The 18,145-nt window shown below is 36.7% G+C and overlaps 2 protein-coding genes across 3 annotated transcripts in view; one reads left to right on the plus strand and one right to left on the minus strand.

The window, feature by feature from the left end:
• LOC136043076 (LIM domain only protein 3-like) overlaps nt 1-9,824 on the minus strand; it is a 74,622-nt gene extending 64,798 nt beyond the window's left edge. Inside the window, exon 1 of one of the 2 annotated variants that reach the window (XM_065728028.1) lies at nt 9,081-9,824. The gene's annotated coding sequence lies outside the window, so the exon portion shown is untranslated. The remainder of the gene's footprint in view (nt 1-9,080) is intronic. The other variant, XM_065728039.1, reaches the window with a different exon arrangement.
• A 7,263-nt stretch (nt 9,825-17,087) lies between these two features.
• Nucleotides 17,088-17,704, plus strand: LOC136035124 (uncharacterized). The gene is made up of 2 exons (XM_065716700.1): nt 17,088-17,195; nt 17,345-17,704. The coding sequence occupies exons 1-2, from the start codon at nt 17,088-17,090 to the stop codon at nt 17,702-17,704; spliced, it is 468 nt and encodes a 155-aa protein (XP_065572772.1).
• Nucleotides 17,705-18,145: the final 441 nt, after the last annotated feature.

The raw sequence follows: 18,145 nt of genomic DNA on the forward strand, positions 1-18,145 counted from the left end.
TATATATATATATATATATATATAATCAATGGAAATTTAAAAATTGTGCACAAACTTGGTCCAACCGTGGTTGCTTGCTATTCGCTTTTCTTTTAGTTATCCGTTTATTTTTTCCTTTTTATTTATTTATGATTTATATATAATCTTAATGGCTTGACTTAAACACGCCCACAACCAATGTCCAACAAATTGACGAAAATAGTATTTCCTAAAATTTAACCCTTTCCTCATAAATAACTCTTTGACTGTCACCCTCCCACCACTCAAAAAAACATATCTACAGAATCCTTTGGTGTCCCTATACCCCCTTCTAGGAGCATTCCATGAAAATAATGAAGGGGGCCCACTCTCCGATACCTAGTGTACATCTCGAAGCACAACCGTTCCGCCACATGAATGTGGCATACGTCACACCAGGGACGTACACAGGAGGCGGTCCATGGGGCCCAACGCTGGTTTTTCAAATTCAAATTATCAAATAATTCTTTTATTACCCCACCCTAAAAAATACCGCGTGCGTGCCTGATTGGTATACTTTTTCGCCACGGTTTGCTTACTTTCGCCAAGCTGAATCTTTCTGAACTATGGCTCCCTCATGCACAAACTGGTCTGCACGGCTTTGAAAATAAATCATAACAAATCAAACAAGTTCGTACCAGGAGAGGGGAGAAATACTGTGACCCCCCCCCAACAAAAATCTTGGATATAACCTGGATAACAGACACATTGTGTAAAAGATGTGGGGAACTAAGGTAAAACAAATAAAAAAATCTCGAGATTTTAGTTTTTATACAAGCCCTAAGACTTTCTTCGTATGGGCCTAACTTGAGCAAAAAATATTTTGTGGCTGACTTAAATCCCCGGAGTAGTGTTTCAATTCCCCCCCCCCCCCAATTCCGTAAGAGATATAAATTTAATGCACCCTTGTTCCTCGTGAATTTGTGATTTAAAATTTTCGTTCACAAATATAATTAGCCGACAGTGCGCAATATGGTAATTTTTGACAGGTAATCAAAAAATACCTTATGCGAAAACTTATTAAAGCTTGACAGTCTATTAGAAATCATTATAATTACATTTTTAGCGGTTTGCTTTTCAATTTCCTTTGGACATAGGATGATCTTCAATTTCGGTCATGAGACAACCACAGTATGAGAATTTAAATTGATTCTCAGCATGGATTATAAATTAGTAGGTGCTGAAAATTAACTCCAATCAACTTGGATAATTAGTTTCTACGCTTAATTAATTCGAGTTCAGCTGATTTTCAATAAAGGAAGAATCCAATTTGTGGCTGGATAGAATTAGAAAATGCCAAATGAATCATAAGAAATAGCCAAAAATATCCAACTTGAAAGTTGATATTGAAGTCATAAAGTGATCTAATTAGTAATAAAGTGTATGTTGGAGGTTAATGAAATTAACCCTGCTTGCTCTACTTTATAAACAACAGTAAACATTAACGGCTTAATTAATCTTTTTCGTACTGGATCCATATGGGAAAACGAACATGCGTGAAGCTTGAAGCCCCTGAAAAAGGAGTTTCAATCATAATCTTGTCCAAAAGGATTATGCCAGCTTTGCCTCCCACTCAGACCATTTGTCTCGACCTTTTCTTCAATTAGCCATGGCTCTCAACTTTTTATCACAGTCCACCAAGTTGATTTTAATTCAAAAATGAAGAAGACTTCATCGATATAAATAATTATTGGTTACTAATTTTGAAGATTAGCGAGAACGGATTGCAGGGACTGACTGAATCCGTAGTATTGAATACTTCCAGTGGCAGAGGAAAAAAAACTATCAGCTCTGTTTAAAAAGCCCAAGAAAATATTTATTAATACATTTTATATCCATGTTAAGTATGACCAAGAAAGGGAACTATCAAAAAAGTAATGTAGACAATGCGTCAATATAGGGAGCAAGTTAACCAACTTCAAAGACAATTTCCTACAGGATAAGCCAAACTGGAGGGCAGGGGGGGTCAGAAGGATGATCTGACAGTAAATGCAAGTTTATTTATTATCCATTGGCAATCCGTGGCGTAATCAGAGGAGTTTTCTGAGGATCTGGACCTGTTGCTATCCCTAAAAATATAAATTACGTTTATTTTTCTCTTATGTTTCAAAATAACTATTCAAACTCCATCTCTTGGCGGGGATTCAGACTCCTTCTGTTTTGGGGTGGACCCCAAAACAGAATAATTCTCACTCTCTAGTCAATCAACCATTCAATTTTTTTACCCAAACACTTTTCTATAAAATTACCAACAACCCCTGTTTATTCAACAACTATAAATTCGTCCAGCTAATCGACTTATACATCCTTCTTCAGGACTACACTGAAAAAGAACATTCCCCATCCGCTTCCTCAGAATACTTCGTGAGTCATACATTTGTTATTTTTTAACCCCAGGTGGGCGGTATGAAAGCACAATGTTTGGTAATCTTCATCCGTAAAACGTGATCTAACCACCTTAACCTTTTTTTTCGCTAAGGACTTAATTAGTGGGACAGAGGTACTTTTTTTGCAAAGCTTACTGTATGATCAGCAGTATGATATACCTTCAGTCAAACGTCTAGTCTAGAGTCGTATAGTCAAACATAACAATCTAAGTCTAGAAGGGTGTTATTTTCCCATTTTATTTCATACTCCATAGCCTCTGTCGTGTTCCTTGAGATACATTAAAATAACTCACATAAACGGGGGTAGAGCGCAGCCTGGTTAACTCCTGATTGAATACTCAACCAACAACTAACCCTACTTCCTACCTAGACTGTATCAATGTTGTTCTCGTACATAGAACCAATCACTTTAATGTATTTCTGTGGTATACCATATAAGATAGGACATTCACTTAAGCTCTCCTATCAGCTGAGTCAAATGCTTGTTTGTAATCTACCGAGGACTAAGGCAGTCCGGTGATTCGGCCACTTCTCAATTATTAATCAAACAGTTCGTGGTAACGAACTGTAGTAAGGAGCGACCCGGCTCAATAGTAACCAAAACTAAAAAAAAATGAATTTTGATAGCAATAGCTACATCAAAAGAATCGCATTTTAATGCTGATTTTAAATATATAAGTTTAATCAAGTTTAGTCTTACCCATCAAAAGTTACGAGCCTGAGAAAATATGCCTTATTTAAGAAAATAGGGGGAAACACCCCCTAAAAGTCGTAGAATCTTAACGAAAATGATACCATCAGATTCAGCGTATCAGAGAACCCTACTGTAGAAGTTTCAAACTCCTATCTACAAAAATGTGGAATTTCGTATTTTTTGCCAGAAGACAAATCACGGATGCGTGTTTATTTGTTTTTTTTTTTTTTTTTGTTGTTTTTTTTTTCCCCAGGGATCATCGTATCGACCAAGTGGTCCTAGAATGTTGCAAGAGGGCTCATTCTAACGGAAATGAAAAGTTCTAGTGCCCTTTTTAAGTGACCAAAAAAATTGGAGGGCATCTAGGCCCCCTCCCACGCTCATTTTTTTCCCAAAGTCAACGAATCAAAATTTGAGATAGCCATGTTGTTCAGCATAGTCGAAAACCACAATAACTATGTCTTTGGAGATGACTTACTCCCCCACAATCCCTGGGGGAGGGGCTGCAAGTTATAAACTTTGACCAGTGATTACATATAGTAATGGTTATTGGGAAGTGTACAGACGTTTTCAGGGGGATTTTATTTTGTTTGGGGGTGGGGCTGAGGGGAGGAGGCTATGTTGGAGGATCTTTCTTTGGAGGAATCTGTCATGGGGGAAGAAAAATTCAATGAAAAGGGCGCAGGATTTTCTAGCATTACTATAAGAAAACAATGAAAAATAAATATGAAAACGTTTTTTCAAATGAAAGGAAGGGGTAGCATTGAAACTTAAAACGACAGAGACTATTACACAAATGAGGGATTCTAAAAATACTTTAGCATAAAGAGCGAGGTATTTAGGAGGAGATAAATACCTCGCTCTTTATGCTAAAGTATTTTTAGTAATTTAAACTATTTATTCTACGGCCTTTCTGATTCAGGGGTCATTCTTAAAGAATTGGGACAAAACTTACGATTTAGTGTAAAGAGCGAGGTATTAACGAGGGTACAAACCCCCTCGTATACATAATAAAAATATAAGATTAGGAAAGTTTGTTACGTAAATTAATTCTTAAGTTACTTATATTTTTTACTAATAAAAACATTCGTTAAAAATTAAAAGTTCTAGTTGCATTCTTAAGTAACCGAAAAATTGAAGGGCAACTAGACCTCCTTCTCCACCCTTTATTTCTCAAAATCGTCTGATCGAAACTAAGAGAAAGCCATTTAGCCAAAAAAAGAATTAATATACAAATTTCATTTTAATAATTTATGTGAGGAGAGCCAAAACCAAACATGCATTAATTCAAAAACGTTCAGAAATTAAATAAAAAAAAAAACAAATTTTTTTAGCTGAAAGTAAGGAGCGACATTAAAACTTAAAACGAACAGAAATTACTCCGTATATGAAATGGGTTGTCCCCTCCGCAATCCCTCGCTCTTTACGCTAAAGTTTGACTCTTTGCCACAATTCTACTTTTTAAAACAATTAAAAGCTTTAGCGTAAAGAGCGAGGGATTGCGGAGGAGACAACCCATTTCATATACGGAGTAATTTCTGTTCGTTTTAAGTTTTAATGTCGCTCCTTACTTTCAGCTAAAAAAATTTGTTTTTTTTTTATTTAATTTCAGAGTAAGAATCTGGTTGACGCATCCTCTCTCATTCCTTAAACCACAACGTTCTTCCCTTAAAACCGTTTCAACAGCATCTCTTAGTGGTAAAAGTTTTTTCATAGTAAGTAATCTGGTTCCTACAGAAATTCAGCTAATACTCCTGTTATTAAAGCATTCCCTATTATTACCTTTTTTATAAACGGGTTAGATGAATGATTTTCTAAAGCCCCTAGGTACTTCCCCATTTTCAAAAATCACGTCCATAACCTTCCCCAATTTGTGTTCTACTTCGTAACTACCATATTTGAAAAATACATTAGCCACGCTATCAGCACTGGAGGCCTTATTATTTCTCAATGCTTGCAGATAGCCTACTGTCTCTGGCTCCTTCTGATTCTTCCTTCGCTACTGAATTATTAGAAAAAGATTGGTTCTGTTATTTTTCATTTTTTAGAGCTCCTGCTTAATACATTCCCAAAATTTCCTGCCCGGCTCTCTTGAGTAATTTTTTTATCGTTACTTGAGGCCCTGTCCTATCTTTAAAAGTCTGGACTAACTATTTCCTCTCAATCTCTTAAAGTAAAACACAAAATCGTGCTATTATGTCGTCTGATCCTCGTGTTATTTTCTATTTAGAGAACTAAACTTAAAATAAAGAAACATTTGACTGTGAAGCGTGGAGCAAATGTGATTTCAATACATTCAGTTATATCAATACAACTTCAACACGTCACGGACCAATGTTTAGTTTATTTAATATCTTTTGCGTCTTAAGTGAATCAACCCCTTCAGCGATGCATTCCAAGCATATCTGGATTACACTCCAAGAATTACAGCAAATAATGTGCTGCAACGCAAAATCCTCATCTTCCACATCCTCGACAATTTTATCCATAGCCTCCATTTCAAATACCTTATATCACACTTTGACACCTTCTCTGTTTCCCTTAATTTCCTCTTATTCTCCTAAGATGTGTCACTCAGAAAGAACAAGTGACTTCACTCAAGTACGAAGCTTAAAGCGTTCTTACAAATATTCCTAGCAGTTTTTTAACTTACTTCCCAAGGAAGTAAGTTAATGGGCATAAAATGCCATTAATGCCTCCTTTATTTTATATTGTCAAATTCTAAACTCGCCAGTCTTGCTAATTGCAATTCAAAGTCTTACATAACTGTAAACATTAACAATGATTAGCTATCATATTTACTACGTTTTCCAGAGCTTAACGATTTTTTTTCAATCCCCAACAGACTAAAATGAGTTCAATTCAAAATTGCCACTACAATCTCTTCATAGTTTGTCCTAGAACTACTAAATATTGTATTTTCTGTGTGTCTAAAATGAATACCAAATAAGCCTCAAAGTTTGCCTTTTGCCAAGAAAACTCTTTCAAATAAAATTTTATTTTCTGCACGCTAAGAACTAACACCAAAAGCTCTAATGTTTTTATGCATATTCCTTTTACTAATTGGTGAAATGACAGAACTAATATTACAAGGTACTCCTGTGTTAGTAAATAACTAAGAAAAAGTGAGACTATTTTTGGAGACAAGTAGTCGAATTTCAAATAACCCTCATTTTATTCCTCTGCAAAGTGGAGAAGATATTATGGCAGATACTCGTTGTGGGGCATTTTATTCATTATACCATTATTTTACAACTTACCACAATGGGAAAAACCATTAGCCATCACTTTTAATCACCCTTCTTTGAAAAGAGCTCACGTCTCCCTTCCCTGCTATTGCCCACCCAAGGGCCGAGGTTGGTGATGAAGCCATGCATATCGCTGACGCTCTCATCTAATCGTTTAGATGAAACGCTCCGTCTAATCGGAGCAACACCCTCAACCAGAAATTCAAGCAATAAAGGTGACGCTGCTTCAAACTACTTTTCACCATCTATTCTGTCTGTTTCTTCTTCTTTTTCTAAGTAGACTACAAGACCGAGTCTGCAGAGATTATCTGCTAGTTGCGAGTAATTTTGATATTACTAGCGGAGGAAAGGCACAAGCAAAACATTATTAAAATGGGAAATTGATGTGACAAGTCCTCTGATCTACACACCATGATCCCTGGGACCAGGCTTAATCCAGCAAAATGTAAAAGCAGCGCTGATTCGGTATAGATTTGTCATCTAATTCTAGGTTCACACAAAAAAAAAGAAGATTATTGCCAAAGGCAATATTCGTGAATTAGGCCAATAAGCAATTATAGTTGCCGTTATGTTCATACAGAATTGTATCCTCTACAGCAGCTGTTGGCTAGAAGAAATTTAGCCACCGATTTACATGAATGTTACTGTTATGTGGAAAAAATTGCCGAACTGCCTGACAGAAATTGAATTTCTTGCGCCAATTGCTTGAGAAAGCAGCTAAAATTGCTTAATTTGGCAATTAAATTGCCATGACAAGCAAATATCACTTATACTTGAACATCTGCGTGAACCTTAAGTATCTTTATCTATAATTTCTTTTTTTTACGGAATAGGATAATCTACAAAATTAAAATCAACTGTTATTGTCAAAAAAAGGTAGCAAGCTGTCTTAATGAGCAATGGGCTGTATAAAAGGTGTGGGTGTTTAAACGCCACCGCGGTTTTCCGCCACCCAGGAAATCTTGCATCATCAAGAGGATTAGTTGGGTCAGAATAGACAGTTAAGGTTAGTCTATGTCTGTTCTTATGTCTATATCTTTGTCTATTCTGACCTACCTGAATTAAAAGGTGGCGGAAAACCGCGGTGGCGTTAAAACACTGCTAAGGTATAAAGAGCAAATACAGTTAGAGACACACTACAGGGTTGTCTGGAATTAAAAAGTCCTTGCAACATTAAAAGAGATTTAGGTTTAGTTCAAATAATGTTTTACAAATAACAAAAAATCGTATTTATAGATATTGTCTTACTAATAATTATTGAAACGCAAGATTATGCACCCAGATATAATACTTTAAATTTAATTTCAAAATATTGCGTTCTATTGTAGTCTTTGTGCAAATAACTTGAACTTGATTGGGCTTTTTTTTCAGAGGTGAATCTTAATAGGCGTTTGGACTACATTTAAATGGGGACTTTTTTTTAATTGAGGGCCTCGATGCATGAAACGGTCATGTTATTTCTGTTTCTTTAATACTGTCCCTCATGTGCCAAATATTAAAAATACTGAACCAATTGAGAATGTTTCCAAAAAGCATAGTTATGTCCCTCTTGACAACCGTGCTATAGCAGTTTATGTTAGGAGACCTACCTCCCTTTTTGAAAGGGTAGTCTCACAGAAGAAAAACCTCCAACAAGGTAATAAATTATTGAACCACAAGGCTGTTTAAAGAATGACAGCCTTGTTGGTGGAAACTCGATAAGTCTTAGATTTCTTAGATTCCTCTTAGAGTCGTTTAATTGATATATTTGAACATTCCACCTTTCATGCCTGCCAAGAAAAACTTTAGTTTACATAATGGGAACATTTCCACAGAAACCAATTTTAACCAAAAATACAGGGCAAAACTTTTATTGAATGTCTCTAGGATGTATCCATGGCAAATAGTGGGGATCAGGGGTTGGAACTTGAAAAGTGTTAACCCCTCTCCAGGAATATATTAGACCACCCCTTTCCCGGTGCAAAAGCGTCACAAAGAAAGGCATTAATAACAATGTGGTTAAAAATGTACTACCTAAAAGGACATGGTCTCAAGCTAACCTGCTCACCCATAACACTAAGATCACCCAACAGCAGTTAAATGCCACTGTGTTTCTAAGATAGGGAAGTTTAACCCCTTTGGGAGTTATTTTGGATTCAGACTTAACATCACGGTAAAGGTCTAGAATAGCAGTTCTTCAGAACGAGGCAAGCTACAAGAAAATGAAAGAGATTTAAAGATTGCCAATTCTATGTGATTTCTTATTGTTTTGTTCTTGATTTTGAGAATCCATTCCCAGCCCCCATTAATGGTCTCATATAGCCCTGGGTTCTGGAAAAAAAACTACCATAATAATTGATGAAAACTTATTCAAAAACAGACAAAATGTGGAAAAACAATTGAAAATTTCTTTATTTCTGTTTAAGCATGTCTCCTTCTGGAAAGCCAGTTTTCTAGACCTTTATCGACATTCCAATGTCACTTTTTTGCTACATATGAAAGTTACACAGTAAACTCTACCATTTTTAATATGTTTTTTAAGCCTGTTGACACCTATACCCAAAGGGCCATACAAAGGCAGCTTAATCCTATCTGGTTATCAAGGTCCGGAAGTTTTCTCTCACGATGAATTGTATCAAGAGATATGTTTCTTGGAAAATGATCTGTTTGTTCCAATCATAAGTTTTTTACGGTTCCTAAATTTGACTTATTCTGTTTCGAAATATTTTTTCCTGTAAAGGTAAAAATACTTACAATTATGGTATATTTATTTCCCTTGTAGTACTGTAATCCTTTACAACACTTGTTTCCAGTAGAACATTCAACAATCAACTGAGCCTGGAATCCTCATCATCTCAAAATGTCCAGAAGAGACGGAGCAGAATAGGCGACTGGAATCTGCGCGAGGATCAGTTACAATCACATATTCAATCACTTAGATCAATTAAGTATGAATAGGGGGATTGCCTTGATTGGGTTTGAATAAGGTGATGGGAGCGAGACACGTTTGAGTAGGTCTTTTCATTACTAAAGTGTGTTGTCAAACGCGAAGGGGGGCAACGGAATAACTGCATGTGAATATTGTAGGGAAGCGTATTTGATCATTCTAATTCTCAAGTCATTATTTTCAGCTTAGACATTAAAATAGCTACACATTTCTATGACAATTAGTCAATCAAGGCGTAAATTTCTGCCTTTAATGAGTTCATATTCGATAAGTTAGGGCCTTTGGGCCCGTACGGCCCACGATCTCCAAAAATCATGCAATAAGGTAAACTAAAATACGAATCTTAACATTTTTTTGTATTGTAAAGATATTATAGTAATTACTGAAAACACTTCTTTAGCAGTAAATATGAGAGTTGTCTGAAACCCCTCCCCCAAGAAAATTTAGGGTATTAAATAAAAAAAAATTATCATGCACTTTTTACCCAGTGTTAAAACACCTCGTTCTCTTTTGCCCTAATATTCACTCTTAAAGAAACAAATATTAACTCAGCCCGTGAAATCCAAAACACAACTGACTACAAAACCAAATTCAATTCATTCCCGTCCTTACGGTGAGACCAATAAACAAGTTTATCAGCACTTAATTGCAATATGAAAATGCACTCTGTTTGGGAGGCATGGACCATTATAGAGGTCATTTGGTGGGTGTAGAGCAGCCTCTTTAAAGGTAAGTCTCTGGAATATAGGGTGAAACAGCCAATTCTAATATTGTGTCACAAAAATTGTATAATCTGTGAGTAACAAATGTATACAATTTATAAGCAAAAAAGCTTGCCATTGGAAATTCGGCAATTATAGGCCTACTAGTGTAATAGGCTAGAGATATATGCCAATGAATTTTTTTCATCGTTATGCTTATCTTTAGGACCATGTTTTTATATAGTATGGAACTATTGAGTGGTATTTTCTGGTTACTGGGTCAGATAAAGGGCGATTGGAACAGTTTGGCCCCAGCGTCTGAAAAGGCATGGTGCTACCATCAGAATGAACAATTGATTTTTGAAATTATGAAATATTCTTAACAATTCCAGTAAAAGTTGCTTCTGGAAAGAGATCATTTTCCAGGTTAAAACCAGTAAAATAAAATATCTGATATCAACAATGAATCAGGACAGACAAATAGTTTAGCAATTATGTTGATTGAAAATAAGACGCAAAGAAAATAGATTTTAAAGCTGTTTCAGAAGAAATTCGAGAACAAAAATTTAGAAATATGTAAGTTCATGTACCTGTACTCGACGACGTAAATTTCAAACGGCACTTTCAGCAGATTCATAATATCTAGGGGACACAAGCGTAATTAACGCAAGCAAAGAATGAGGACAAACATGAACAAAATAGAACAAAAATGTAATCTCAGTCAAACAGTTCGTGGTAACGAACTGTAGTAAGGAGCGACCCGGCTCAATAGTGACCAAAACTATAAAAAATGAAATGCCAATACTTACGTCAAAAGAATCGCATTTTAATGCTGATTTCAAATATATAAGTTTCATCAAAATTAGTCTTACCCGTCAAAAGTTACGAGCCTGAGAAGATCTGCATGATTTTAGAAAATAGAGGGAAACACCCCCCTAAAAGTCATAAGATCTTAACGAAAATCACACCATCAGATTCAGCGTATCAGAGAACCTTACTGTAGAAGTTTCAAGCCCCTATTTACAAAAATGTGGAATTTAGCATTTTTTGCCAGAAGACAAATCACGGATGCGTGTTTATTTCTTTTTTTGTTTTTTTTCCCTGGGGTGATCGTATCGACTCAGTGGTCCTAGAATGTCGCAAAAGGGCCCGTTCTAACGGAAATTAAAAGTTCTGGTGCCCTTTTTAAGTGACCAAAAAAATTGGAGGGCACCTAGGCCCCCTCCGACGCTCACTTTTCCCCAAAGTCACCGGATCAAAATTCTGAGATAGTCATTTCATTCACCATAGTAGAATAGCCTAATAACTATGTCTTTGGGGATGACTTACTCCCCCGCAGTCGCCGTGGGAGGGGCTGCAAGTTACAAACTTTGACCTGTGTTTACATATAGCAATGGTTACTGGGAAGTGTACAGACGTTTTCAGGGGGATTTTTTTGGCTTTGGAGGGAGAGTTGAAGGGGGGAGGGTTACGTGGGAGGATCTTTCAATGGAGGAACGTTTTATTATGGAAGAGACTTCAATGGAGGGGGCGCAGGATTTTCTACCATTATTAAAAAAAAAACAATGAAAAAATAAATATGGAAAGTTTTTTCTACTGAAAGTGAGGAGCAGAATTAAAACTTAAAACGAACAGAAATTGTTACGCATATGAGGGGTTTACCTCCTCGTAATACCTCCCTCTTTACGCTAAAGTATTTTTAGTAATTTCAACTATTTATTCTACGGCCTTTGTCATTCAGGGGTCATTCTTAAGGAATTGGGACAAAATTTAAGCTTTAGTGTAAAGAGCGAGGTATCGACGAGGGGTGAGCCCCTCCTATACGCAATAAAAACATACGAATATAGAAGTTCGCTACGTAAATTAATTCGTAAGTTACGTATATTTTTTACTTATGAAAACGGTCGTAAAAAATAAAAGTTGTAGTTGCCTTTTTAATTAATCAAAAAATTGGAGGGCAACTAGGCCTCCTCTCTCGCTCCTTTTTTTTCAAAATCTTCCGATTAAAACTATGAAAAAGCCATTTAGCCCCCCAAAAAATTAATATGCAAATTTCGTTTTAATTATTTATGCGTGGAGAGCCGAGATAAAAAAAATGCATTAATTAAAAAACGTCCAGAAGTTAAACAAAAAAAGATAAGTTTTTTTAAATGAAAGTAAGGAGCGACATTAAAACCTAAAACAAACAAAAATTACTTCGTATATGAAAGGGGCTGCTTCCTCATCAACGTCCCGCTCTTTACGCTAAAGTTTTTTACTGTTTTAAAAAGTAGAGTTGAGAGAAAGAGCCAAACTTTAGCGTAAAGAGCGGGACGTTGAAGAGGAAGCAGCCCCTTTCATATACGAAGTAATTTTTGTTCGTTTTAAGTTTTAATGTCGCTCCTTACTTTCATTTAAAAAAAACTTGTTTTTTGTTTTGTTTAATATGATCAAACTTGACCATCAAATGAGACAAGACCAAGAGTAAGACCTGAGAAATGTAAATGTACGGTTGGTAATGAACAATCTAGACCTAGACCATCAAAAGTAACAAGACCAATCCAAGTAGCTTAAGTGAAAGGCACTGAAAAAATGTCTGAAGCAATGATAAACGAAACTAAAGAACAATGAAAAATGTAGTTAGAATACTAGCGAAAACGACAATTAGAACATTTCAAGAACAAAATTGAGGAAAAAAAAATATATGGTTACAAGAAATGCGACAATGAGAATCAGAATGAATAAAAATGAAAATAAAGAACAAAGAAATGTGTGCCTAGAAGACATACGACAGCGAGAACTAAGAAATTTGCAGTTAGAAGATACTCATGTACGAGAATTGCAAGCAAAAGTAGGAATCAGAATGTGTCAAAAATTGAAAGTGAAGAACAAAGAATCGTAGGGTTAGCAGACACGTGAAAGCGAGTATCAGCAAGGGCAAAAAATTACAGTTAAGAGCAAAATAACATGCTGTTAGAAGACAGCGAGAATCTGAGTGAGTCTAAAATGAAAATGCTGAAGAAATGAATATTATGTTAGAAGAACAACACTATCGCAACTTCGATGCCAACAAAATGTGGCCTAAAAGCCAGTAAAAACCTACAAAGAAGCTGTAAACTACCTAAGTTTTATTTATAAGTCGTTGGGACCTGCTTCGTTGAATTGCATTGCCACATGTACAATTTTCAAATGAATTAGTTTGACCTGTTATAGGACAGCACTTGCTCTATAAAGAGTGCCACAAACAAAAAGGAACCTGGAAATCATGTTTTACTTTAGCTTCATTCAACGTTAGCGAAGATCCATAAATAGTCGTAATGTTCTCAGCTTTAAATAGCTGGACAAATTTATCATGAAATCAATTTAGTGACACACCCATTAAAGACCCCTGAACGCGATTTTGGACCATATTCGTGCGGCCAAATGTACTATTTAGACCCCAATGAAGATGTTAAAGAGCACATTTTACATCTTTTAAAATATTTGATCAGTTTTAACCCAACAGATCTCTTGGAAGAAATATTACGAGACACAACCAGCTATGCAAAAGGTTGCATGAAAATGCGACTATATATATATATATATATATATATATATATATATATATATATATATATATATATATATATATATATATATATATATATATATACTGAACTTGAGTTTTGCTTACAAACTTAATATATAGAAAGGGCTCCGCAGGAAATTTCATTTGGGCCCCGCATCTGGTTGCTCCGTCCCTGTCTGGGTAAAGCTGAAGTTGTAATATGGAAATAATTGTAAATTACAAATTTCAATGTTACAATTACAATATGATAATATTACAATATGAGTATCTTAAAGCAAACCAAAGTGTCTAAACAGAAAGCATGTCGTCCACGGTTGGGGTGGGAGGATGTCGTAAGGAAAGATTTAATGAAAATGGGAACTCCCTGATAAGGTTCAAATAGGCAGGCTTGAGTAGATTAGGGTGGAAGAGGAGTTTGTTTAGCTTTGTTGACCTCAAGCGGCTTGGTGGAGTGGTAAGCTGTTAGAAGAAGTAGTAGTAGCAGTATTGGCGATAAAACTACTAGCAACAACAACTCACTGAAGTCCGAGCAACCCGAAGTTGCCACAACTGTGCACTCTCCTTCTCCATCTCAATGTATTCGAAGTTTTCCATTTTAAAGCGTCCCAAGAAGTTCTAATTTTCTTTAAATACTTTCTTTTGAGCTATTCCCACCCCATTCGAGAGCAATCGACTTTCTTTTCGTTTGGCCCTAGATGGATAGCCGAAATTCCTTCATTCCACAAATGTGTCCAAGCCATTTTGATCTTTCATCGTTAGAGTCCTAGAAAGTGGGATAGAACCATATTTTCCGAACAGCTTACTGTCTGAAATAGGGCTAGTCAAATGGGCATCCAGAAAAATATGTAGAACATTTTCTTGGAAAACTTCTATCGAATCCACCTCCATCTTCCATAACTGCTCTTGTTTCAGAACTGTATTGACCATAGTCATCACAGTCGCCTCCAATATTCTAATTTTGTTTTTTAGAACTACCTTCCTTTTTTCTAAACTTTTTTCAACTTAGAAAAAACACCCTGGGCTTAAGCTATTCAACTTTTAACGTATTTACTGCACTTAACATCTTTACTAATAAAACTATCTGGATACTTTTCGCTTGATGGATCTTCTCTTTACCCAACATCACCTCCTCACCTTTATTACTGGTCTAAGGGACATAGTCTTCTTAACGTTAGTTTTCAAGTTTATTCTTACACCCTGAACTCTCAAAACCATATAAAAAAAATTCATTTTGCTAACATTTTCATCTAGGACACTCAAATAATCGCCATAATCTAAGTCTAGGAGAGTTTTATCTTCCCATTTGATTCCATACTCTTCCATAGGCTTTCCTGTGTTCCTTAGGACAAAATACTTCAGTAGGATCCTTATAAACGGGGATAGAACACATTAAAGCTTTTCCATAGGCTGAAAAAACGCTTGTTCATAATTTATAAAACTGAGGACTAATAGGGTTTTCTGGCTCAGGCGATTCTCAATTATTAATCTAAGAGTGAAAGTTCGGACGACGCATTCTCTATCCATCCTAAAGCCACACTGATCTCTTAAAATTTAAGCTAATTTGTCTATAATTACACACTAACTCTCATCACCTTTCTTATAAACGGTTCTAGTTGAAGGCTCAATTTAACTCTTGATTAAATACGAAAACAGCTAGTAACATCACTTTCCCACGTTAACCGCAGCAATTTTGTTCTCATAAAGAACACTGATCCCTTTAATGTACTTGACTGGTATACGATAAGAGTATAGGACCTTCACTAAAGCTTTTCTATAGGCTGAAGAAACACTTGTTCATAATCTATAAAACTGAGGACTAATGGGGTTTTCTGACTCAGGCGTTTCTCAATTTCTAATCTAAGAGTGAAAGTTTCGTCAACACATCCTTTCTCCATCCTAAAGCCACACTGATCTCTCAAAATTCCACCCAAACCAAGCTAATTTGTCTATAATTACCACACTAACTCTCATCACCTTTCTTATAAACGGTTCTAGTTAAAGGCTCCTAAAATTGCTTGGTACTTCCCCCTTAAAAAATTATATTCATAACCTTTAATAACTTGCCTTTAGCTTAGCAACCGCACATATTTCACAAACTTTTTAATTATTTTCTATATCATCTCTCGTATCTTTATCACGGTTTAACACATCCTCAATATGTTCTGCCTGTCTCTCTTTAACAACACTTTTCTTATCACTACTTGAGGCCCCTGTCCCATCATTAACTGATGGGACATGTGATTCACTCAAAGTGCCTTCTACTATGACCTTCAAAGGACTATCGAAAGAACACCAAGGCGAGATATGCTTTCTCCATCGGTGGAGATTGGAACACTCGAATTGGCAGAGCAGACACTGATGCAGCCTCAGTAATTGGAAGCTACACTGTTGGTAACAGATACGTTAATGGAGTAGGGCTTCTTCAGCCAGCCAGGTACAACAATAAATGTGCTACTATCACTCTCTTTGAGCACAATAATCTCCTTACGTGGCACTCTAACAACGGTGGAACAAAATCTCAGATAAACCATTCTAGTGAGCAGAAGATTGAAAAGCTCCTGGTTAGATGCCAGAGTATATAGAGGATCTGATATGGGGTCTTTAAATGGGTCTAATCACTATCTATTTGTATGTATAGTCTGCCATCGTCTAAGCAGACAAAGGCGACAGATAAGAACAAACCGCTTTGACATTTCTAAATTAAGTTACCCAGAAACCAAAGCTGAGCTTGAGTTGAAGCTGAGCTACCGATTCGAAGTCCTGAAGCAGTTGTCTGACGTTGACCACGAATGGGCACATATAAAAACTGCTACTCATAACATAGCCGAAGAAGTTCTTGGCCACACCAACCGGAAAAAAAGAATCTGGATTTCTGACCACCCTATAGAGCTAGTTGAAAAGATGTACCCCCTCCAAGGTGGTGCAAAAGAACCCTTAAAAGAAGCCCGGAAAGCAATTAAACTATCAGTCAAGCAGGAGCAAGAAAAGTAATGGTCAAACATTGCAAGTGAGCTCGAGCATGCATCCAAACATCATAATAGTAATGATTAAATTGCTAAAAGAAGCAACGGGAAAAGCCCCTTCAACAGCTGCTACGCTGAAAGACAATTGTGGGGAAATCATCCAATCCCAAGAAGGACAATTGGAACGCTGGCGAGACCACCTCTCAGAGCTACTGAAGGCCGTCAAAGCCTCATGTGATCAGCTGCCTTTTTATGGGTACTGCTGGGGAACCTTAAAATATAAATCTGGACCCACCGAGTATCACAGAAGTACTAAATGCGCTTAGTTACATAAAGATTAATAAAAATACCAGGAGAGGATGGAATTCCTTTTAAAATGCACAAGGCTTCGTCAAACCTATTTTACCGCCTAGCCGACCTGCTTGTAATGGTCTAGACGACAAGGGCTTTCCCAGAATGCTGGAAAGTATCAGTCCTCGTTCCAGTCTACAAAAAGGGGACAGTCTACAAAAAAAGACTGTTAGCGAAAATTATAGGGGTATTTTCTAAATTGACCATGCAATGAAAAGCGTCTGTTTCATTCTCTTGAATATATTTTAAGATATGCGTGACAAGCTGAACATCCGTCCTAAAAAGGGCAGGTTTCAGACTAAGGAAAGGCAGTCTGGAGCAGATACCCACGATCCAGCTCATCCAGAGACATTACGACAGGTATCATCTACCATTGCTCATTGCTCTCATTGGTTTCACCACTGCTTTCGATTCCCTTGTCAGATAAGAACTATGGAGAATTATACATGAAAATGGAGCACCACAAGACCTCAGTATGCATTGATACTGATATCTGTGTTCGCATCTAGGGTAACAATACTCCGAGATTTACAGTCGAGTCTGGTGTCAAGCAGGGTTGCCCTATATCGCCAACATTATTCGACTACACGATAGACTGGATAATTAATAGTTCCACAGGAGAGTTGTCTATATTCACCTGGATGGCTTTTCTCAATCACAGACAGGCCTGGATTTTGTGGACGATGTTGCCTTGCTGGAAACCACAGCTGACGGCTTCGAAGCGCATTGGGCTTACCGTAAACAGTTCAGAGACTAAAGTGATGGTCGTCAGTAATTCTGTTCCCTGTCAAAGTACAGTGGACGACAAACCAATTGAAGACGTTAAAAAATTAAAGTACCTTGGATCCATTTTAGCAGTAGATGGTTGAGCTGGTAAAAACATTTCTGCCTGGATTTCAAGGACTTGGGGAGTCTTTACCAGTCTGAAAAAGGCACTATGAGCCAGACTTGAGATCTTGACAAAGACCAAAGTCAGAGTCTACATAGAATCCGTGCGGATCGTTTTACTTTACGCCTGCAAGACATGGCCACTAAAAAGGCTTCTGTTGGCTTGGTAGGACATAGGACAAAGAATGACTGAAAATCGTTGGGGAAGCTGCAACCGACAGACGAAAGTGGTCGTTGGACGTAATTCCAAAGTCCAGTGGTGCCTGCTAGACAATTCTTCATATAGTTCCCGCCGAAATTAAAATAAAGTCTTATGCCGATCGGCTTATCTTCCGATTTGATCTACTGATACTGGTATACGCGTTCCAATCACTTCTTTTATAACTACTTATACCACGACTCTTGTTACCACAACTGCTTCT

Source organism: Artemia franciscana, chromosome 2 (assembly GCF_032884065.1).
Source record: "Artemia franciscana chromosome 2, ASM3288406v1, whole genome shotgun sequence".
Lineage (NCBI taxonomy): Eukaryota > Metazoa > Arthropoda > Branchiopoda > Anostraca > Artemiidae > Artemia > Artemia franciscana.